The 24535-nt window shown below is 42.8% G+C and overlaps 1 protein-coding gene across 4 annotated transcripts; it reads right to left on the bottom strand.

The window, feature by feature from the left end:
• Positions 1-17075: 17075 nt before the first annotated feature.
• BMP4 (bone morphogenetic protein 4) lies at positions 17076-24074 on the bottom strand. 4 transcript variants are annotated; one of them, XM_060174943.1, is made up of 5 exons: positions 23945-24016; positions 23733-23800; positions 20676-20800; positions 19211-19590; positions 17076-18234 (listed from the first exon to the last, which is right to left on the bottom strand). In XM_060174943.1, the coding sequence occupies exons 4-5, from the start codon at positions 19581-19583 to the stop codon at positions 17378-17380; spliced, it is 1230 nt and encodes a 409-aa protein (XP_060030926.1). In that variant the 5' UTR covers positions 19584-19590; positions 20676-20800; positions 23733-23800; positions 23945-24016; the 3' UTR covers positions 17076-17377. The 4 variants fall into 4 exon arrangements, with proteins under 4 accessions (XP_060030926.1, XP_060030925.1, XP_007527427.1 ...); XM_060174942.1 differs by lacking the exon at positions 23733-23800 and having other exon boundaries at positions 19211-19537; positions 23945-24074; XM_007527365.3 differs by having other exon boundaries at positions 23733-24065.
• Positions 24075-24535: the final 461 nt, after the last annotated feature.

Raw genomic sequence — 24535 nt, 5'->3', positions numbered from 1 at the left:
GAAAGAAAGAAAGAAAGAAAGAAAGAAAGAGAGAGAGAGAGAGAAAGAAAGAAAGAAAGAAAGAAAGAAAGAAAGAAAAGAAAGAAAAGAAAGGAAGGAAGAGATGATGATGATGATTTCCACACTTAAGAGAGAAGCATACAGCACTATCAAGTATTAAAATGTAAGTTAAAGTCAGCACCAAAAAGTTTGGCATCTGTGGCCTCCAGTATGTGAATAAGTTCATTGATTTTGCAGATCTGCTACTAAGTGCTAATTTAGCCTAATGAAACACTTGAATAAATCAACTGCTGAGTTAAGCATCTGTTACAAGAAAATTACAGTGTAGTACTAGGGGTATTCAAAGCATTTCCTTTAATTACAAAGAAAGATCATTCTCAAATATTAAAAAAAAAACAATTATTCTAAATTAAATAGGATGATGCCACCTTGTCTACCTAATAATGTTCATTAGAACACCGGAAAATACTGCTTAATAGCTGAGAATTGTGTTGAAGCTATATTCCATATAGCACCTAGAAAACAGGCTGATAAACTATAAAAGTACACATTAGTTAGTCATTTATTCTCACTTTTATATTTAAAATTACAGGTAATATACAGAGTAAAAATATTGCTGTATCCTATGCCATGAAGGTGAGCCAATGGTATTATAAATGTTGAATATAACTTATTTTAACTATATATTGACCATATCTCTTTTCTTCTTCTATTACTCAAATAATATTCCTAAAGAAAGCGTATCAGGAAGATTATCTAGCCATCTAACTAGTATCATCAAAATGATTAAAAATTTTCAAGTACTGTTTTAAAAACTGAGATAGAAATTACGTGTTAATAATTCAGATACAGCATGCATGGCTAGCTGTATTATATTTCCTTACACTTTAGTAAAAATTGTTCCTGAATTGTAAACTATTACATTTTTCAGAGTCTCTATATTTGTTTCCTAGAAAGTGGTAAAATAAGACAGATCAGGGGTCAGGCAGTAGCACAGCAGACTAAGCACAGATGGCACAAAGCGCAAGGACTGGCAACAATAACAACAACAACAAGGGCAACAAAATGGGAAAAAATAGCCTCCAGGAGCAGTGGATTCGTAGTATAGGCATGGAGCTCCCCCAGCAATAACCCTGGAGGCAAAAAAAAAAAAGAGATAGATGAACTAGACAACTTGTTCTACTGGTTCATTACTGAGGATGATGATACTTTACATCAATGCCAGTTAATTCCAATACTTGAGATTTTTGTGCTGGCAAAATATCCTTCACACTCCAAATAAAAATAATCTGTATGGTGAGAAAATAAATTGTACAAAATTTCCAGGAGAACTCAGATTAATGACACTTGAAATGACAAGAGTTCTGTGCAAATATCAATAGTTCTGACTTTCAGGTTACTTCTTAAGATATTATTTTTAAACAGGTGAATACACTGTCTTTAACCCAGTGCTTTTCTCCCATGAATCCTAACACGTCTTCATAAACATTAATTAATTTTCACTATCCTTATGATGCCCACTCCCAGTGCAAACTATTAGGCTAGGCTGGGTGACACATCGGACGCTATGGATGCTATAATTACATAACAGTTCTCCTCTAACCAGAGCTTATCCACGGAGGTCACGTACACACCAGTGCATCTTTCTGCCACAGATCAAACAGCCTACTCTGCAAAGACACTCAGAAAGTCATGCTAGCATTCATTCCTCACTGGACTAGGGACTGAGAGCAACCCTCTAAATATGGGGACAGTCCCTTGCTCCTTAGCTAATCTTAACCAGACATGGGGAACATTTTGTTTTGGAACAGTAAATTATGTTAACCATTTAAACCAGTGGAATAAACTTTAAAACACAACCAAAGTGTAGGAACCAGTTTCTTTCATACAGTTTATACCAAAACACCTGACTTAATGCTAATATACCTAGTAGTCTATTGTAACCTTCTGCTTCTCAAAAGGCTCATTTGAAGTGGCAGCTGGAGAGTTGTGTGACCAAGTGTGTGGATGACCACATGCACTTCATCCCAACCATTACCAAGAAGATGAAGGAGTCTGTGTCATCCACTGGGAAATAGAAGTCTTTGCTGCTGACTATCAGGGCCAAGAACAGAGATCTATTTTAAAAAGAGGAATGGGAATTTTGGTCTTTTAAGCAGAGTTTATGAGTGAAGATAAGAACAACAAATATAAGGCATCTGCTACTTGCCTCTGAACATTGGTTCTTTTATGTTTTAGTCTATAAAGTGAAATAAGAAAAAAAAAAAGTGAGTTACCAAAAAAAAAAAAAAAACTTTGGGACCACTTGCCCCAACTTATTTAGCAAGGCTGATTGAGACAAGTTTTATGACCTTTATTTTGGGATATTTAAGTCCTCTTTAACTTGAACAGATTAATGCATGTACAAAGCTGATTTTCTCTCCTCAGTGCTAACATACTCCAATTATTATTATTATTATCTTTATCTTTATTTATTGAATAGAGACAGCCAGAAATTGAGAGGGTAGGGGGAGATAGAGAGGGAGAAAGATAGAGAAACTCCTGCAACACTGCGTCACCACTCCCAAAGCTTTCCCCCTTCCATGTGGCTTGAACCGGGTCCTTGTACATTGTAATGTGTGCACTCAGCCAACTGCACCACCACCCAGCCCCTTCAAGCTGTTTTTCTGTCAACTTTTAAGTTGCAGAGAGGAGACTGCAATGAACATGATATTTAGTTTGCCTTATTGTAGTTTGTTATTAAGCTATGTTTATTAAGTGTGTGAATATTTTATATCAATGTAATTTTAAGGGGATTTTCTTTGATCTCTTTTCTTAATACTATTTAATAAGCATAAGTTCATGTAGTGATATAATTTACGCTATTGCCATTTTTAACAACCATAAGAATACTGTTAATAAATTTTGGCTATTAAAGTCAGTATTAACTAGAAACTTAATTTATTTCTAATTAATTTACTAAATTAATTTACTAAAATTTACTTTAAATTAATTTACAAAAAATTACTAATTTACTAAAAAATTACTTAATTTTTTTATTAATTTACTAAAAAAAATTAATTTACTAAAAAAATTTGTTTTCCTATTTAGATAATTTCTACAAGGTATGTTCTCCAAACTATCCAAGAGTATAAGTAAATCTATAATTCTTATTGCAGGTTACTTGTATGCCCTCCAAAATTAGTGGATATATTACAAAATCATCAGCAATTGATGAGTTATCTGAGCTCCTTAGAATAACCTGAGTTATTCTTAGTTATAACTTTAAGTTGCATTTATGTCACTGGCATTCTACAACTTTTTCAGGTGCTAATTTGGCTTTCGTATTTTTCATTTTCAAAACAAAAGTACTCTCCAAAATGTGAAATGTGACCTATGAAATTATTTTTCTCACTTTCTCTCTCCATATCTGTTAGTAACTCTCAATCTCTGAGTCAAATTGCAATGCGTGTTTTTTTTTTTTTGTGACAGATATTTCTAGGAATATGATCAACTAGTGAAGACAAGAGGGACAAGATTTTCACTCTTACAGATCTTTGGTTGCAGAGTGATGATACACACACATACATACATTTGCCAAATGTCTGGTAAAAAGGCAGTAAATAACAGACTAAATCCAGTGGCTCATCATGCTGGAAGGAAGTAGGAAGCTATTTAGAGGAGCTCATCAGAGAAGGCCTCACTGAAGAGATAATCAAGTTGAAAAAAAAAGATGAAGTTCTGGGAGTCAGGTGGTAGCTTAGCAGGTTAAGTGCAGGTGGCGCGAAGCACAAGAACCAGCATGAGGATCCTGGTTGGAGCCCCTGGATCCCCACCTGCAGGGGAGTCACTTCACAGGTAGTAAAGCAGGTCTGCAGGTGTCTATTTTTCTCTCCCCCTCCGTGTCTTCCCCTCCTCTCTCCATTTCTCTCTGTCCTATCCAACAACAAGGACGACATCAATGACAACAATAATAACTACAACAACAATAAAAGACAAGGGCAAAAAAAGGAATAAATAAATGAATAAAATATAAAAGAAGATGAAGTTTTTTTATATTTTCATATTTATTTATTTTCCCTTTTGTTGCCCTTGTTGCTTTTTATTGTTGTTGTAGTTGTTATTGATGTTGTCATTGTTAGATAAGACAGAGAGAAATGGAGAAAGGAGGGGAAGACAGAGAAGGGGAGAGAAAGACACCTGCTTCACTGCTTGTGAAGTGACTACCAGATATCTGGTATAGATGCTTTCAAGGAATGGTCATTTATAGTAGACTGAAAAATATATCAGAGGCATAGGCATATTTTATGATTAAATGACAGAAAGAGGGATTGAGGGGGGTGGGATCTAGCTAACAAGGGGAAAAAGAGACTGACACACCTCTGAGAGAGATGAGAAGAAAAGACTGTTCAAGTTTGAAGACCTGTGGGACTAACCAGATGAGCATGATTAAATAAATTGAAACATCACTGAGCAGACCAAAATTAAGCAGGCTGCTCTGAGGAACTTGTCAAAGCCTTTAAAATGTGAATGCCTTTTGTAAATTTCCAATAAGGCAATGCAGTTCATAGGCCAAAACTTTCAAGAAAACTGCAGTGGGAAACACTAGCTCAAAGTAGGGATTGACAATTTACTACTTTCAGGTTTAACCTAGTCTGCCACCTATTTTTGTACAGTACATGAACTGAGAATAGCTTCTGCATTTTTCAGTACCCTTGAATCAAATGAATAGTATTTCTTTTTTTTTTTTTTTTGCAGCCAAGTTTATTGCTAGGGCTCGGTGCCTGCACTATGAATCCACTGCTCCTGGAGGCCATTTTCCCCATTTTGTCAGGCTTGCTGCTGTTGCTGTGGTTGTTGTTGCAGCTGTTGTTGGATAGGATAGAGAGAAATAGAGAGAGGAGGGAAGACAGAGGGGGAGAGAAAGGCAGACACCTGGCAGACTTGCTTCACCACCTGTCCTGCAGGTGGAGAACTGGGGGCTCCAACCGCGCTCCTTATGCTGGTCCTTGTGTACTTAACCCGCTGTGCTACCACCTGCCCTCCATGAATAATATTTCATAATATACTCAAACTATAAGCAATTTAAATTTCTGTCCACATAAAGTTTTATTGAGAAACAGCTACAGGTATTTGGCACCTGTATGACTGTTTTTTGTGCAGTAATGGCAGAATTAGTAGCTAAACTATAGAACTATGTTCCACAAAGCCCAAAACAGTATCTGGTCTTTGACACAGAAAAAGAAATGCCAACCTCTAGTCCAAAGAATCTCTCCAGTTAACTTATATATATTATATGAACCTTGGATTAGAGCCATTACTAAAACATTTTATATCGGGAGTCTGGCAGTAGCACAGCGGGTTAAGCTCGTGGTGCAAAGCTCAAGGACCAGAGTAAGGATCCCGGTTCTAGCTCCCGGCTCCCCAACTGCAGGGGAGTCGCTTCACAGGCAATGATGGAGGTCTCCAGTTGCCTATCTTTCTCTCCTCTTCCCTGTCTTCCCCTCCTCTCCCCATTTCTCTCTGTCCTGTCTAACAACAATGACATCAATAACAACAATAACTACAACAATGAAAAACAAGGGCAACAAAAGGAAAAAAAGTCATTTAAAAAATAATAAAATAAAACATTTTATATTACGTACCCATCAAATGTTTGCTTTATTTCATATTCTTTTATTTATTTATTTATTTATTATTTTATTTATAAAAAGGAAACGTTGACAAAACCATAGGATAAGAGGGGTACAACTCCACACAGTTCCCACCACCAGAACTCCATATCCCATCTCCTCCCCTGATAGTTTTCCTATTCTTTAACCCTCTGGGAGTATGGACCCAAGGCCATGGGATGCAGAAGGTGGAAGGTCTGGCTTCTGTAATAGCTTCCCCACTGAACGTGGGCGTTGAGAGGTCGATCCATACTCCCAGCCTGCCTCTCTCTTTCCCTAGTGGGGCAGAGTTCTGGGGAATCAGAGCTCCCGGACACACTGGTGGGGTTGTCTACCCAGGGAAGTCAGGTTGGTGTCATGCTAGCATCTGGAACCTGGTGGCTGAAAAGAGAGTTAATGGGGCCACATGGTGGTGTACCTGTTTAAGGGCTCACATTATAGTGGGCAAGGATGCAGGTTCAAGCTCCTGGTCCCCTCCTGCAGGAGGAAAGCTGGAAAGCTTCACGAGTGGTGAAGCAGGGCTACAGGTGTCTTTCTGTCTTTCTCTCTCTCTCTCTCTCCTCTCTCTCCCTCCTCCCCCCTCTCAATTTCTCTCTGGCTCTATGCAATAATAAATAAATAAAAATATTTTAAAATAAAAGATAGTTAACATATAAAGCCAAACAAATTGTTGACTAATCATGAACATAAAGGCTGGAATAGTGCAGATGAAGGGTTGGGGGTGGGTCTCCGTTCTGTAGATAGCTAGTAGGCATATTTTAGTTATATTCCACAGGCAGAGGCACTAGTCCAGCTAGACCTTGTATTTTAGTTTTATTCCAAGGGACCTATGGCTATACTAGTTTTGTTTGTTTTTTGTTTTTTGATTGTTTTTTTCCTGGAGTCTGGAATCTGAAATGCAGGTGGATCCAAATTATTGTCTAGGGAGATGATGTCATGTCTGGGAAAAGGACCAGAAAGCTGGATCAAGGAAGAGAGTAGCTCCCAAATATGGGAAAGTTTTATAGATATTGTTGACTGTAAACCCCATTGATTTGATGTGACTTGGGGCCCATATTCAGCTTAGGAGCCTATGTGACCTCTGCATCCCTGTAGATCTGAGCTCACATTCTGTGGTCATAAGTAGGAAGGTTCCAAGATGCCCCAATATCAGGACCCATCTTTCTCAGGTGTAGCATAGAGTATGTTGTCCAGCCTCCCTTCAGATTATGGAACATTCTCTACCAGTGTTGATCCATATTTCATACTCTTTTGTTTCAGCTTTTGTATTTATTTTGTTAAACTTTGTTTTCTGGGTTTTTTTTTTAATGTTTAGTTTTCAAACCTAGTTTATTTACCTTTAATAGTATCCTCAGTTTCTAAGGTTATCTGAATACTTGTTTTCTCAACAAACTACATAATAAGCAACTCAAATTTTCCTATATTTAAAAAGTTAATTTAAGATCAACTCCAGCATACATAACATCTCTAATGTTTGGTATAATGTTTGCATCCATATAAAATCACATTTCATTTAACCAGGTAGCATTTCTTAGCAATTTGTGTACTTACTTCTGTCTTGCTTCTACTTTGTCAGATTTTGAGGTATACCAATATTTTAAGTCCATTCTAAGCTGCCTGCTTATTTCACAGATCTATTTATGTTGTAACCTAACAAAGATTTGTTTATTCTTTTCTCCCTTTCTTTCTTTAAAAAAATTCTTTTGACCAGGGGACTACTTAGATCTGGCTTATGGCAGTGCTGGGAGTAAATGTGTGACCTTCAAGTCACAAGCATGAAAGTCTACAACAAAGTTTTCTTAGGTGATTGTATAATCTGTTTTTTTCTATGTGCTAAGATCAGTCTACTATGACTACCTTAGAACTTTAAGACTTACTTCTTCCTCGTTTAGTGTTCTGATCTGAATATCTTTCAATGTACTTTGGGAAATATTAGCTAGTGTTGCATTAAATTAGCCTAAAGGAACAGTTTCATTGTAACGTAATAATCCCCTCCTCCTGTCAGGCTTCTATCTGTCCACACATTCATGTTTTAAAAAATGAAAAAAATAAATCACAAGACAGGGATATAATCAATTCTTTATAAATTCAAGGTTATTTTAGGAATCATTTATTTTTCTGTCTAAAATCCTAGGCACTGGGACTAGGCAGTTATGCAACTGGTAGAATGCACAAGTTACCATGTGCAAGGGTCCCAGCTTAAGCCCCTAGTTCCACCTGTGGGGTGAAGCTTCTCTTTCTTCCCTTCCCTCTATCCAAAATTAATTAAATATTAAAAAGTAAATTTAAAATTCACCACAATGTTATTATTTTTTAAATTCTGAATATTCATATTCATTATGGATGTATTTCTACTGTAAACTAAGAAAAGTCCCTTCTTGACTCTCCTTAATGCTGACACACACCCCTCCCTAGAGCTGTGCTTCCCTTGGAGAAGCCTATAAAGTGTGTCAAGGGGTGGAACACTAGAGAAAAGACCACAGATCACTTTGACCTGCTTGTCATTCTCTGCTTCCAACATTCTCCTAAATTTGTTGTTCTCACAGTCACCATGACTTGTCACCTTTAATCTTTCATCTTTGAAAGATATGACTAGCACTAAATTCTCCCAGGAATGCTCAGGATGTAACCATTTTCAACTTAGAAATCACAATTTAACTTCTAGCAACAAATCTTTTATATTTCTGTAATTGCCCTTTCTTATTGACACAGCTTATTAAAGGCCTGGTTTCTTCCCTCAGATCCCTGTGACTAATCTCCCAATTTAGAATAATAGACACATAAAAAAGAAGTACTAGTAGATCCCATGCTAATTAGAACCTAAGGAATGTTCAATCCTATAGAAAGCCAAAAAGTGACTTTTATTGATAGTGGTGAATCTCTAAAGATGGGGGGTGGGGTGGGTGGCATATTTGGTTAAAGTAAATAAATTTTTAGTTAGTTCAGGAGAATTTATAAGTGACAGCAAATAAGCAGTAACTTACACAGACTGTGGGCCCACTGATAGCATTGTTCAAATGCATACATGAGCCTAGGTAAGAAAGACAAGTATAAATGTAATAACATAATAAATTTATACAATAATTACTTGAAGTATCATCAATATGTTATAAACTTCTCCCTAATTTATTTGATTTTTCAAATTAAAAATAAAACGCACTGCCTGTGAAGAAGAAAAGGAGAGATATTGGCGGAGTCTTGTTTGTTTTCCTGGAGTTTTCACCTGCAAGTCTACACTAACTGGCCAAAACAAACAAGGCCAGCAGAATGTCCTCTCAGCAGCTAGATGCCAAATCCGGAAAAGCTAGTCAATCTCAAGATAGATTGTGAGCAAAATAGTCTGAAGTAACAAAGTTAAAGGGAGGGAAAAGGTTGATCAAGCCCACTTATCACATTCCTGAGTTTTTAAAGGCTGTGGGAAAAGTGAATCTCCAGGCTAACTGTCCCCACCCCCTCCTTTCTAGCTAAATGGAATGCTTTGCTATGCAAATAATGAGTCAAGTCCCAGAGGAAGTAAAGGTCTAGGGGTAGTTTTTTTTTTTTTTTTTAAAGAAGAAAGGGAAAAAAAAAAACTCACCTTTTGGAGGTAAATTAACTCCATTAAGGTACTTTTGAGCAAATTAAGTTCTTCATGCTTTAAAAAGTTCTCTTAGTGCAGTAAAACCTCAAAATTGCCTCAGATTAGTTTGCTCTGTCAAGGGGCATGCCTAATAAAGAGTGAGACCCACTGGAAAAACATCTTTTGTCTGCCCTAGTTAAGGTACACAAAAGAAGCTTGTGGAAATCACTCAGCAACTCCATATTTGTGTTTGACTTCAACTAACTGGAATCTGGAGGTGGAAAGTGTCAAGGTCAGTCCTGAGCCTAGTGACCTAACTGTTTGCATAGGTTTCAATTTGGTAATTACTGTATTTAGATAATTCTGCCTTCCTTTCCCATCATTCTCAGTTCCCAAGAAAATCATTACAAGGATTCAGTGCTAGAAAAATAGGGACACATTGAGTCCTGTGGAGTTAGTAACTTCAGAATCTAAAACAATTAGTCTATCCTCTGACTTTCTCCAGTGAAGGAACATATTTCCAAAATGAAGAAATTAGACTTACATGCAAATCTGTGATGTAAAATTACCAGAACCTGGGATGTCAGGTAATTAACACATACAAGGGAGCATTCTATTTTGTACTGGGAGCACAATATTTAAGCCAAGCCTTAAGAAGTCAATAAGAGTCTTAATGAAATTTGGAAGTGCTCACAGGCCTGGTATTACATCCAGGCTGCTTTAATTTACCTGAAGACAATTATTTTAGTTTTTTATACCCTGCATACTTTCACAGAGGAAGGGGGCCCACATTAGCATAAATATAAACCAAACATTTGAGATTTTCCATATTTGTCCAAAATTAAGAAAAACAGACCACAAAATAAAAGCCATATGAAATATGTAGACAAAAAAAACAGAAAAAGAGTACACAAAAATATAAATAATTGTTTTTGGATAATGAAGCTGTTAAGAGAATTTGCTTCTCTGGGGGTCAGACCATGTACACTGGGTTAAGTGCACATAGTAAGAGAATTTGTCTCATATTTTTGAATATCATTTTAATTTTTAAAAAATTGAATAAAAAAGAGATTGAGGTGGGGGTAGATAGCATAATGGTTACACAAAGAGATTCTCATGTTGAGGTTCCAAAGTCTCGGGTTCAATCTTCCACACCACCATAAGCCAGAGCTGAACAGTACTCTGGTAGAAAGAGAGAAAAAAAAAAAAAGATTATTGCAGCTAAAATCTGGAATGAGATATTACAACTGTATATTGAATATTTGTGTCTGAGTTTACTATAGGTGAAGTGAATACTTTGGGTTTCATAGTTCTGACCACTTAAGAAACTTTATGTCAGTACTCTACAGAAACACATTTTCATTTTTTTTTGTGATTTAATTTTTTAAAAAATTATGAGATAACAGTGGTAAAAATACACACTACTCACACCACCATAGTTCTGTGTCCCCATTCCCTCCACTGAAAACTGCAGTGGTTCTCCCAAGGTTACAGATATGCGCTATTAATTCTATAACTGTATTTATATATGTGCCCTTTTTTTTCCCCTATAGTCCTGCCTTTTTTTCCTTTCTAAGTCACACCTACACTTGTTACTACTTCCAAATGTGCTTCCATTTTTCCTCTTCTCTCTCTGGGTCCTGTTGGGATTGTTGTTCAGAGCCCTCTGGTCATCTTCCCCTAACACTTCTCCCTTTCTGGGAGTATGGACCACAATTCTTTATGGGGTGAAGAAGGTAGAAATTCTGACTTCTATAATTGCTTCTCTTCTGGGCATGGGTGTTGGCAGGATGACCCATACCCCTAGACTGTTTCTATTTTTGCCTAGTAGGGCTCTGGAGAGGTGAGGCCCCAAGGCACTTTGGTGAGGTCCTCTGCCCAGGGAGAGAGACATAGTTTGTATATAAGATATATAGGTGAATACAAGGAGCTTTATTAAAGCCTGAACTAAACCTATTATTCTTGAAGACTACTTCATTATTTTTGCATGATGTGTCATATAAACTAAGTTAGGTGGTGTACAGTTAGAATTTCTCCTTCCCAGGGGCCTGGTGGTGTCACACCTGTCAGAGCACCTACAGTGTACAAGGGCTCAGGTTCAAGCCCTGGGTTCTCGTGTAGAAGGAAGCTTGTGAGAGGAAACTTCATGAGTGATGAAGCAGTGCTGCAAATGTCTATTTGTCTCTCTCCCTCCCTATCTACTCCTCTCTTATTTGTACCCTAAATAAATAAATAAAATATTTTTAAAAGAAATTTTCCAGGAAAGAGTAATGAAAGAGAACTCTTAGGGCCTATAATTATACTCATGTACAATGACTATATTATAAAGCATTAACCCCACCTTCAATAAAAATAAATAAAATTGAATTACCAAAAGTAAAGAAATTTCCCTTCCCCTTCTCATAATGTGCATATTCTAGAGTCTTCCTTTAGTTCCTACTTCACTAATAAACTGCTTTGAAAACCAAATGGTATGGATTAAAAATTAAATCAGCATGAAGCTTGCAATGAACACAGTTGTACATTTTCTCTACAAAATCATAGGTCATTAACTGTCTCCAGGCTGGGCTCACTTACTGATACCAGAGGGACACAATAATACTTTCAGGATTAAACAATAGTGTCAAATGTTTTAAACTCTTTATTGTTTTACATACTTAGAAAATTATCTGTGAAGGAGTGGGGGAGAGGGGGAGAAAAGAAAATTAACCATTGGTGTATTTGGGGAAAGAACATAATGATTACACAAAAATATTTTCATGCCTGAGATTCCAAAGTCCTAGGCTCAGTCCCCAGCACCACCATAAACCAGCTGAGTCATTACATATATATGTATATGTATATATAATCTGTTGGCCAAGGCTTCAGTTACCAATGCTGAAAGAAAGAAAAGAAAAAAAAAAAGAAAGAAAGAAAGAAAGAAAACCTGCTAAAGTAATGACAATGAAGTTATAGAACATTTACAGTCAATTTACTTGCACCACGGCTACCAGGTTCAAGGATTTAAGGTGGGGTCCTTATGTTTAAATGTTTTTGTTAGAAAACCAGTTATAAAAATTTAAGAGAGATCAATAAAATATTCAGAACTGAAGAATAACTGAAACTGGACTTAAGAAATTCTCATTAGTAACATAACTCAGCAAATTGTTGTTCCATCTTGTCTTCTTGCCCTCAAATTTCACATATTTGAAGTAAACACTTGTGAATCCTGTAACATTTCTGAATAGTGAGTTTTGGACCATATAACAGCATTTTTACTTTTCGTCTAGAGACTTTAGAGAATCTTGAAGTAGAGAAAAAGTAGTATCTAGAGGAACTTGCTTCAAATACTACCTTTAAGTGACTTATGAGTGGTAATTTCAAATGGCTTCCTCAGTGAAATAACATTCTAGTTTCTAGTTTCTTCTTTTTAAAAAATATATTTATTCCCTTTTGTTGCCCTTGTTTTTATTGTTGTAGTTATTATTGTTGTTGTTGTTATTGATGTCCTCGTTGCTAACAACAGGACAAAGAGAAATGGAGAGAAGAGTGGAAGACAGAGAGGGGAAGAGAAAGATAGACACCTGCAGATCTGCTCCACCTCTTGTGAGGTGATTTCCCTGCAGTTGGGGAACCAAGTGCTCAAACCTGGATCCTTACACTGGTCCTTGCGCTTCGTTTTGCACCACGTGCGCTTAACCCACTGCGCTACCACCCGACTCCCTAGTTTCTTCTTTTTAAAGATTAACTTGATGCTGCCCACCTTGTATACTTCATTTATTTTTCAAATTTTCTAGTGTCTTTTTTTAAAGTATTAAAGAAATCTGAATTTTTTCCTAACACTAATTTATTTATGCTATCACTAAGTGTTGAAAGCAGAAGGAAACGGGACCCTACCACACCCACCCAGGGCACATTTCTAACCACTTTTGAATATATTTCCAGTTGAGTTTTCAGAATCATGCTAGTCTATCTCATATGGCACTCCTGAATAGTTTTGTATCAATTCTAATTTGCCAGTCCACCAAATTATCCTAAATTCCTCTAGAGAACACTAATAAATATCTGATTCTCAGGTACTGTTTAAGGTCACCAAATGTTGCTTTCATATTATTCTTTTCAATGAGAAAAAGAAAAAGAAATACAAATGTGCTCTTATTTGAAGCAAAATAATCAGCGAGGATAAAGTTTGAAGACTTAGGCATCAAGCTTTCTTTACTGGCCTCATTTCACCTGAAGGATCTATATTCTGAGCTCTAGGCTTTGGGTGGTGGGTGAGGGCACTGGCTGTTCCTAGCCCAGACTCAGAGGAGGTCAACTGAGGTGCTATCAAGTATAATAGCATGGCCCTGGCATCTCATTTCTGATGGCAATCATCCAATTCCCCTCCAGCACACCCTTGGCCTCAGTATTCCTCCCCCTACCCCACCCCCCCAGAACTTGGAGGGGGTTGTGGAGGTTCAGCATGTCTAGATGATTCCTGGTTCTTCTGCCTGTCCTTCCCCACTTTGCCATGCCTCTATTCATCACTCCAAGAAGAGGACCCACTGTGAGTTTCATGCAAGCAGCACCTTGCTCCCTAATTTCCTGTCCCTCCCCAGACAAATTCCTGAGGATCACGATCTTTTACACCCCTCCAAGCCTTCCACGCAGGTGAGCTTTCCTTCCAGACTCCTGGACTCTGCTCGACCTTTTGACCCCATTTCACATTAACTGTGCCTAGCACCAGCCCTTAGGACCCCTGTGCTAATTCCAGATCCTTCCGTCTTCTTGCAGCTTCACCTGAGCCCAGGGTCCCCAAGTACTGATGAGCAGAAACCAGTGGTCAGCTGGAGGGTCGGCTTATAGGACCAAGGGAGCTTGTAATGATGTCGTGTGCCTGGTTAGGGCCTATAAGGGAAGTCGCTAGTTGTTCAACTCCGACACTTGTCAGGTATACAGTCTAGTTGGGGCAAAGAGTACGCCCCCTGGCGCCCCTACAGCCCTGGCCTAGCCAGCAAGTCCCAGGAGCAGGAGGAGGTAGAGCCCAGAGGGTAGGCTCTGGACCTGCACTGCTTCTGCCCAGAACCCTCTCAGGGTGGCGCAGCCCAGCGGCCAGGGGGTGGAGGAATGAAGCAGGGTCAAGACAGAAAACAAAGTCAGCAGGTCACCTGGCAGGTTCTGAGAGAATTATGCAACAAAAGGCTGGGGAATGTGTAAGGCTTCCCACCCCCCCACACACACACACACACATCCCCCCCCCCCTCTTTAAAACTCCTAGGAGGCTGGTTTCAGTTTAAGGATTGGGTCGTGATCGACCTAGAATATGCTCTGATGTGGTTATGACTTGGTTAAACTCAAGAGCCATCTTCCTGTCCTGGTGGTCTCTAAGAAGTAGTGAGCACATTACTCGGTGAGAGGGTGAGGGGGCAGTGAGTGGGGCTTGTAAGGGGGCTCTCAGAGGAGGCAGGCTCGATCCCAGAGCAAGAGCTAGAACCACTCCACAACTTCCCTAAGGTTCTGGTTTGAGTATTAAAACAATTTTTAATTAAAATACTGAAACCTAAATTAAATCATCTCCTCACAATTAATTGCTTATCTCTCCTAAGTCTCAAGAAAAAGCCTTCAGATAGAATTCAAAGAGTTAATTCCTTGTTTTTCATACTAACATTTGTGGCACTAGGACTATTTTGTTAACTAGGTATATGCAATTCACAGAATTTCACGGTAAATTCCCCAGACCAAATATTTGACTGAACAAATAAACAACATTACCCATTCCTGAAAATAAGCCAGTAGGAGGAGGGGGAGTGTGGAGGGAGGGTGGTTGCTAGAAAGTGACCTGCAGGCCGGGCAACTGCTGGGCTCAGGACTGCACTGGATAATTTGTCCAAGTGCTGGCGTTCTGTGGGTTCCTTTGCAATGACACGGGCATTTCAGAAAGTTGCTGGAAAATCGGGCAAAACAAAACGAGGGTGCCTGAGGGAACCCATAATGGGCTTCCCCTAAATGATTTAATCGACCTCCATACCATTACTCAAAGGGGCAACCACCTGGGGGGTTGGAGGATGGGAGAAGTATCTCTCTTTGCAAGCAGTTTTGGAACTATGGAGTCTTGCTGCCTTTGCCTGGGGCTCTGATCTCCTCTCTCCACCTGCACTCTCTGGGGAGTAGGGCTTTGGCAACTGCTCCACTTCTATTTTTATTGGTTTCCACTAAGCTGCTCCTTTTGGAGGATTGCAAGACTTCAGTAATTACAAACAAAAATGAATCCTGCTATAGCCCCACCCCCACCCCTTCACAAACACACAGGATTACACACACCAAAACCACAAATGCTAAATGTAGCCTCAAATTCATTTTCCTTGGGTGTGTACACCAGCACCACCATTACAATTCACATCTACACATTCATGATGGAGAAACGCACTGTTATCAGCTCACTCTACAGACTATGCACACTTTAGCAAACCAGAATTCCAGAGGTTAATTTAGCTGCTACTAGCAAGTTAAAAAAAAAAAAAAGCAAAGTTCTCTCTCAGATATTTTTTGCCCCGTGCACGTCTCCAAAAAACCATTTCTCTGCCTTGGTAGCAGTCTTTAAGCGGGGCTGCTCAAACACATTAGAATCACCCTTATTTACTTTGGCCAGAGTGTTTACCCTACTTCATAACATCCACTAGTAGCTTTCTTTTTTATTTGTTTTTTTTATTTTATTTTATTTATTCCCTTTTGTTGCCTTTGTTTTATTGTTGTAGTTATTATTGATGTTGTTGTTGTTGTTAGACAGGACAGAGAGAAATGGAGAGAGGAGAAGACAGAGAGGGCGAGAGAAAGACAGACACCTGCAGACCTGCTTCACCGCCTGTGAAGGGACCTGCCTGCAAGTGGGGAGCCGGGGGCTTGAACCGGGATCCTGACACCGGTCCTTGAGCTTAGCGCCACCTGCGCTTAACCCGCTGTGCTACAGCCCGACTCCCCACTAGTAGCTTTCTACCCATCTCAAGAAAAGAGAGGGAAAAGAAGTTCAACAAGAGTTAGCAACTGACTCAAGAGATCCTATATAGTAGACTTTTACTGGCTCCACACAGAAATACAATACATTAGATAAGTCAGTATCTAATGCCCATTGCTACCCCCACCCAACCCAATCTTCTGGAACCTTGAACTCAAAGAAAATCTTCATGCAAATCACAGGACAAAGAAAAGAGGGGGAAAAAAAAAACCTAGAGAATTCTACCTACCATGTATTATATTTAAATGGTGGTCATTTTGAACATAGGACATATTTTTTTATTGGATAAAACCTCTCAAAAAAAAACCCTGTTTCAATAGACACACACATATACACACTCATGTTAATATGTTAGTGTGTAAAGTAGTTTTGGTTTGACAACATTGGTGCTCAAAAAATTGGGAAACACCTTGCATGCAGTAACATAATAGCAGAGGTGGGAATCATTTCCCTAGAATTGAGACTCTTGTCCATTACACTCAACTGAAACACACCTATAACAGGTGAACATAAACAGAAGATGTACTAGGAGCCCAAAACTGCTTCTTTAATCTGGCCTACTCCTTTCATCCCTGTTTCTCCAAGGCATGTGTCATCCAGATGGGAGAGGATCCTGCGTCCTTGTTAACATTAAATAGAAATGGAAAACAATTCATCCTGCCAATTACCATCTCTCTGCCATCACTTTATTTCCTGTCCCTCCAATTTAACTACCTCCAGTTACCACCTTCTATCCTGCCTTCAACCAGCCTTACCTCAACAAAACAAAATTTGATGCAAAGGAAAAGGAACAATAGGCAAATGAAAGGGTTAAAAGATGAGTGCTCCAGTGGCGCAATAGGTTAGCACGCACGGTACTTACATGAAAGGGTTAAAGAGAAAAAGGACATAGTTTACCTTTAAAATAATGACTCATTTTATTTTCTTCTTTTAATATGTAGTTATAAATATATTTTGTCAAAATATATGATCAATATGGTCAAAACATTTGCACGTAAAGTCATAAATAAGGTCAAGGTGAATGTTAAGTTTTTTTTCTTTTCTTTTCTTTTTCTTTTTTTTAAAGATAGAAGTCCAGCTATAAGAAAGCAGTCTTTGTAGTGTGTGGGTGGGAGGATGAGAAATGTGTGTGTGTGTGTGTGTGTGTGTGTGTGTGTGTGTCTGCATGTGCTCATCCCCAAAAACTGCTGCATCTCAGCGGCACCCACATCCCTCTACCACCATCTCCTGATAATTTTTCAGTACCACCTTGTCATACTCATCCAGGTACAGCATGGAGATAGCACTCAGTTCAGTGGGTACACAGCAGGCTTTGGGGATACTGGAATTGACAGAGTTGACCAGGGTCTGCACAATGGCATGATTGGTTGAGTTGAGGTGGTCAGCCAGTGGAAAGGGGCAATCCCCATGGCAGTAGAAGGCCTGGTAGCCTGGTGGGGCCACAATCCAGTCATTCCAGCCCACATCACTGAAGTCCACATAGAGTGAGTGGCGCCTGCAGTTCTTATTCTTCTTCCGAGCACGCTGTGGATGGTGCTTAGGGCTACGCTTGGCCCTTCGGCGCAGGGTTAAAGCATGTCCCCGGCCATCATGGCCAAAAGTAACAAGGAGAGGCCGAAGTTGGGCCCAATCTCCACTCCCTTGAGGTAACGATCGGCTAATCCTGACATGCTGGCCCTGTTGGGTCCGTCTCTGGTGGAGGTGAACCACCTCAATGGCCAGCCCATAGTTGGGTTGTTTTTCTTGGGTCCAGCGAAGGACCGCAGGACTCACATCAAAAGTTTCCCATTGTGTCACATTGTGGTGAACCAGTCTTGTGTCCAGTAGTCGTGTGATGAGGTGCCCAGGTGCCACTTCTGCAGGGGGCTTCATCACCTCATAAATGTTTATACGGTGGAAACCCTGCGCCCAGTCAGGGCCCTGGTCCACCTGCTCCCGAAAGACCCGAAGCTCTGCTGATGAGATCACCTCGTTCTCTGGGATGCTGCTGAGGTTAAAGAGGAAACGAAAAGTGGAGTTTTCATGGGATCCTGGGATGTTCTCCAGATGTTCTAGGCACATTTAGGGAGGGAGAGAAAACAGGAGGAGAAAAAAAACATGAATTTTTGTTGAAAAACTGCAAAGTTAAGAAATAGTTAAGAGTTGAGTGATGAGTGGAGAATTCTGCTTATAAAGTAGAAATCTATTTAGGGGAAATAAGTCTACCTTTTAATTTGGAAGAACAGCTAAATGGGGCAGCTAGAAAACCAGTGAAAATCAGCTAGCATTCAGCAATTACCAAAGACAGAAAGTATCTCCCAACCTCCTCTACATGTCTAATAATTTCCATGTGTCAACTCCTTGCTCTGCCACCATCAGACTCCCCTTTTAAAGCCCTCTTGGCTTTGTGTACACAGTTTTCTTTACAAGTGGTTGTAAAGAAAAAGAGGGGCCAACAAAGCAGAGGCAGGAGGAAACATGTATGCAGCCACCCTTCCCTACTTCTTCCACTTGTGAATATGTTACTAAACATTTCCCCAGCGATCTTGGAAACACAGCATGCCTTGTTGATCATATTACAGAGAGGAAAATAAATTCCAACACAGTAATGATGCTGGTGGATTAATAACTCAGATTTACTTTGGAAAAGAAACATCCGCTAGGAAACATTCAGATCAGATTACAAGGCCCCTATTGAATAAACCTGACAAACACACAGCTGTAATATTAAATTCAGTAGGTGCTTTGAAAAAAAAGAGGGGGGAGGCAGAAAATCTGGCAATAAAGGCTTTGATATAGCAAAAACACACCACTGGAGCTAGCCCATGTCTAAGTGGCATCATTCCCTCCCCACCCCTAACCCCTCCTCTCTGTCTTTAAAAAATAAATTCAGGCACAGCTCTGGAAATTCTTAGAGGTAAGCAGCTCTGTTGCTTAGCCTTCCTTGATTTCAGGATTTTGATGTAACCTGAACTTTTTCCCGCTGGGCTTCCATTGCCCCTCCAGCCAGCCCCACTATCCCTCCCACATGAAGGAGCTGGTACTGACCTTCGTGGTGGAAGCTCCTTACGGTGTTGGCCCGACTGGCGGGGCGCTCAGGGTACTCCAGGCCAATGCTGTGGATCTGGTCTTCCTCCTCCTCTTCCCCAGACTGGAGCCTGTAAAGATCCCGCATGTAATCCGGGATGACTGCGCTCTTGCTGGGCTGCGGGCGGCTGCGCAACCCGAACATCTGCAGGAGTGTAGCCTCGAAGTCCCGCAGCAGCTCATGGCTCTGCCCTGAGCGGCGTCCTCCCGAGTGGCCCTGAATCTCGGCGACTTTTTTCTTCCCGGTCTCAGGTATCAAACTAGCATGGCTCGCGCCTCCTAGCAGGACTTGGCATAATAAAACGACCATCAGCATTCGGTTACCAGGAATCATGGTGTCTCTGGGGAGGGGGAGGAGGTGGAAGGTTAAAGAATAAACAAACACTGATAACTAGAGAGAAGAGCTGTCTCTGCATATGCAGATAGCTAGGAATGGAGGGTCAATGTGTAAAACAGGTCACAAAGATCAAGTTTGTGTCTTCTCCTTAACACCCCCACCCCCACCCCCAACACCACCACCACTAGCAGCTGCAGCCATGCACAGCCTGAAAGTAGGAATTGCCCTGTAATTACTTGGTCTAACTTGTTTACAGTCAAATAACCCAAAATCAGATAGCCTCCATCCTGTTAATCTTTTTTTGTCCCAACTGCTATCTGAGCCATGATCTCAGCTTGGCTTCTTCAAGGATAAACAGTTAACATTAAGGGGGTTAAAAAAAGTGGGGGAGGGGGAACTAAAATGCCATTGCTCTCCACTTAAGACCTTCAACCTCTCCCACTCTCCCTCCTACCCATTTCCCATTCTTCCTCAGACTCAGAAACCAACTTGCACAGCTTCCAGCAGGTTGGGATTGAAGGGAGGGAAGCAGTCGGGCAGGTTAAGGTGAAGATTCAGGGGCTCTTGGGTCCTTCCCGAGGTCGAGAAGGCAGTCTAGGAGGTGACTGAGTGGCTCAACAGTTTATATTTTATTGTAGCTGGTAAGTTTGAAATGCCCAGCAAACAGTATGCGGTGGTGCCCATTCCTTCACCCCTAGGTACTTAAGTGAGGTGGGGGGTAACTCTGAAGGCACCTCAGTGAGGTTCTGACAAGTGGCTGGAAATTCGACACCCTACTTAGGGCGCTCCCAGGCAAGTGGGAAGCGTAGAGTGGTGGTTAACCCACAAGGTACAACCTCAGGCTTCGGACCTTTCATCTCTGTATCCCCTTTCTTGCAAAGCACCCCCTCTGAGAGTGCCGGTGGGAGCGATCTGCACTCTACACAGAATCAGCGAGCTCTGAGCCTGAGCGCCCAGGTTGCTCTGCTAAGAGCAGAAGGACCCACTGCAGCTAGAAAGCTGGAGCTTGGACTCTGGAAGGAAGGTCCTATGGGAGGGACTCAAGGCGAGCAAGGGTGGAGAAGGGGGAAGGAAGAGGTGTCTACTCACTGACAGAAAACAAGGCATATAATAACAGTCCATGATTCTTAACAGCCAATCTTGAACAGACTTGCGGGAAAGGCTCAGAGGAGCTGCGGCAGTGCTTGGCTCTGGATGGCACTACAGAATGGCTCCTAAAAAGAATATTTGAATATAATGAGACTCTGGCGCAGACTGGCTCTGTTTTTCTTCCAGCCCCTTGGAGTCACGTGAAAGCAAAGGCTCAGCCCCTCACACCAAGGAGCCCGCCCTCCCCATGGCCTGGGGTGGCGGCCAAAGGGCCTGCGCGCCCCCTCCCTCCACGGGCCCGCCCCCCTCCTGGAGAGGCCAACCCCCCAGGCAACAGCGGGAACCTCCCGCTGCCCGGGAGGAGCTGGGGCTGTGCTCTGGGAGCCCTCCTCTGGTCCCCCAGAGCAGCTCGAGCCAAGGACAAGGCTCCCACTTCGACCTGCAGCTTTGCGGGGGTCTGGCAACACTGGCTCGCACGGCCACAACCCTGGGTGATCTCGAGCGCACTGTTACAGGCAGATCCTTTCCACAGGAACCCAGCGCAAGTGGGGGCAGGAATGAAGGTGGGGAGTCTCCGCTGCTCAAAACCACTCCAAGTGACACTTTTAAAGGGAAGCGCTGAGGGCCATCCTTGCACGCGCACAGCCTGGCCACTTCCTCCCCTGGGTCTCCCGGCCACTCTGACCAAAAGCTGATGGCCCTGTCATGCACATGGCCAGAAGACGAGTTCCTTGGTGGAGATGCCTGTGGTAAAGTAGTTGTTCTCCTGCCCCAGTACCCAGAATATCCTACACCTCCTCATCTGCACTGTCCTGGCTAAGCAAAGCACAGTCTCAAAGGCACCAGCTCACAGGGTGCGCTTTGGTAAGGGAGGGTGGAATAAAAAAAAAAAGAGAGAGAGAGGAGTCACCTCGGAGAACTTGTATCATATTTTCCAGTTCTTAGTGAAACTAGTGATGAAGGGAAATCTCATCTTTCCCAGCAGTGGTGTGGGGAAAACTAACCAGCTTTCCGCCTGTGCTCCAGACCTCCCCCCCCCTTTCACCCTCCTTCCTTCCCTCTTCCCCTCCCTCCCTTTATCCATCCCTTTCTTTTTTTCTCCAACTCTACTCCTTCCCTTGCCACCTACTTCCTCTACCCCTTTTTCCTTTGCACAAGCTGCAGAGTTACAGCAAATATTTCTCTCAGATTCTTACCAACTCACAACTCAATAAATTATGGGATTGCCCTGGTCCCCAACCTAAGACTTGGGGGGAGTATCTTAGGCACGGACCCCCCCCCCCAATGTGTCCCAGTCCAGTCTGCCTGGGGACATGGTTCCAAACCCAACTTCTACCGACCTCCCTTTCCTGCGGCTGACCTCAACTGTTGACTAAGTAGAAGACTCGGACTGCCCACTCCCTCAACCCCTGGACTGGTTCCTAGTTTGGGGTGGGGGGTATCCTTAAAAGCCTTTGAGGAAAAGGACTAAAGAGCATAGCACTGCCTCCTGGCCCATGGGCGTCCAGCGCCACCAGACATAGCAGAGGCGGAAGGCGCCCCAGGAGGGCGCCCCACAGAGAGAGGGGGAATCACACAGCTGTTTGAGAGCCCAAAACCGGCCACCCACCCATGTGCTGTCAGGATGACTGTGAAAGGACTGGAGAGAGCAGAGGAAGGGAGAATGGAGGTGTTTTTGTTTGTTTGTTTAAGATTCCCCAAATACATAATAATAATAATAATAATAAGTGAGAGGAGTTCCAAAAATAGGAAAAGCAGATCGAGTTGAGAAGGGCCGGTCTCCACATTGTGAAGGGACAGTATAAGGAGATGGCGCCTGGGTTCCCGGGACAACCCTCTGCTCCCAGGAGTCTCCCAGGGCTGCAACAGCAGTGGGGGCTGGAATGCAAGGTGCTTAAAAACCCCGCGGACCTGGAGAGAGTCAGTTGTGTTTCAATTTCGGATTCATAAGGATCAGTCGCCACTAAGTTTTTCTTCGCCTCCCCCCCAATTAAAGAAAGAATATTCTTCTTCAGATTGAGGATGGGGTGAGGAGTGCCCCTCAAGGTAATTGTCCTTCACTCCCACTTCACTGCCCCACCCAAGCCTTCTCTCAACACCACACCTTTACCTAGCCTGCACCTTCGGAACCAGTAACGTCTCACAAAGCCTTCAGCCCAGAAGAAGCAGCCACCAAAGGAGACTCCTTGGGCCACAGGAGGACTCTAGGGACCTGGGAGGGACCCGGAGTCTCTGGGACTGCACCCGCGGCACCGGCAGGGAGGGCCAGGAAGAGCTGCGAGTCCTGCAAGACTGCTGCGAGTCCCCGCAGGACTCTACACGCTCAGCACTTAGCCGTGTCCCTGAGCTGCTGGCATCCCAGCCATTCTCCCCATAGCCCCCGCACCACGCAGTGACGAGGGAGGCTCCTGGTATGCCCACGTCTGAGAGACTACCCGATGGAGGAGGCTCTACATGCCGCGACAGTTGGAAAAGGTCTCCCGGCTCCCACCCGCCAGGGGCTGGGTCCAATGACACTTCTCTCTGCAACCCTCACCTCCCTACCCCAGAGCGGAGGAACGCAAGCTCCAGCGTCTGGAAACCAAGCTCCCTGCCACAAAGCCGGTCCTGGCTAGGTGTCCCCTCTCCACCTGGACATCACTCAGCCTTCTCCTTCTCCAGATGCCAATATCGGCTCTTGCCTTTCTCTGCCGACCGTTCCCGTCCAAGAATCGCCAGTGCCAGTCCGAGCGCACTGCATTCTGCTCTAGACTCCTTGACTCCGCCGTCTTTCCCAATGACCCCCAGTCAAGAACTGCTCTTCCTCCCCCGTCATTAGCACCTTTCTCCCAAACGTGGAGAATACCCTGGGTGAAAGCGACCCGGTTGAGACCATAACTTATAGTGTCTCTCAGAGCCAGTATCACTCACTGTCTTTAGCACCACCACTGGCGGAGTGGTGGTGGAATTGCATCTTTTGCCTGGATCACAACCTGAGCCCCTCTGCCTGTCCTGCTGTCCCCAAGGATGCGCCTCAGTCCCTCCAAGCAGCGTCCCTCGCCAAGCAGCCTTGCTCACCATCCGTCCCTGCCGTAGCGGGCTCGCCTGCAGCAGCTCCCGGGGACCTCTGAACCGCAACAGTGAACCTGGGCGAGGGCCGAAGGCTGGGGCGCTGTAGGCTCGAGACGGCGCGGACGGGAATCCCATCAGGGAGGGAGGGGAGGTAATCAGCCCCGAGTGGCAGCAGCAGAGTCTCAAGCTCGGTCCTAAGGCTCGGATGCCAAACTCACCTAGCTCCCCAGCTGGGCTCGGCTCTGCTTCCCTCCCTTTCTCCCTCCTCTTCTGCCTTCTTGCATCTTCTTCCTCCTCTTTCCCTGTGTCTCTTTCTTTCTTCCCTTCCACCTTCTTCGTCAGCCCCTCCTTCCCACCCTCCCTCCTGCCCAGCTCGCCTCCCTTTCTGGGATGGGAGCCCCGCCCACATCCTCCCATCCAGCCGCCGGGCCTCGCCTCGCAGGCCCAGGTCCCGGAAGCCCGGGCTGAACCCGAGTCCTCAGCTGAGGCTCGGGCCTCCAGCTCTGGGAAGTGGCCGTGGCTCACCTGGGGACCACGTGCAGAGGTACTAGAAAGCATGCACCAACTAGTCGCAGTACCTTCCAAAAATACCCATGGGAGTCTGGGCCTCCTTGAGTTTAGAGTAACTGCTGCCCAAACCGATGATTAAAACGCTGAGTAATCACCGTTTACCCCGAGTAATTAGAGATAATGAAACACCTCTAAAACCAGGTTATGGAGAAAGGAGCTGTTGGATTGGTTTAAAGGGTGGCCTTCCATAAACTGTTAAAGGATTCCCAAACGTTGAGAAACTGGCTATGTGCTGAGCT

This window comes from Erinaceus europaeus, chromosome 16 (assembly GCF_950295315.1).
Source record: "Erinaceus europaeus chromosome 16, mEriEur2.1, whole genome shotgun sequence".
Taxonomy (NCBI): domain Eukaryota; kingdom Metazoa; phylum Chordata; class Mammalia; order Eulipotyphla; family Erinaceidae; genus Erinaceus; species Erinaceus europaeus.
Note: the sequence above shows the minus strand (reverse complement) of the source record. Positions and strands in the feature narration are given on the sequence as shown.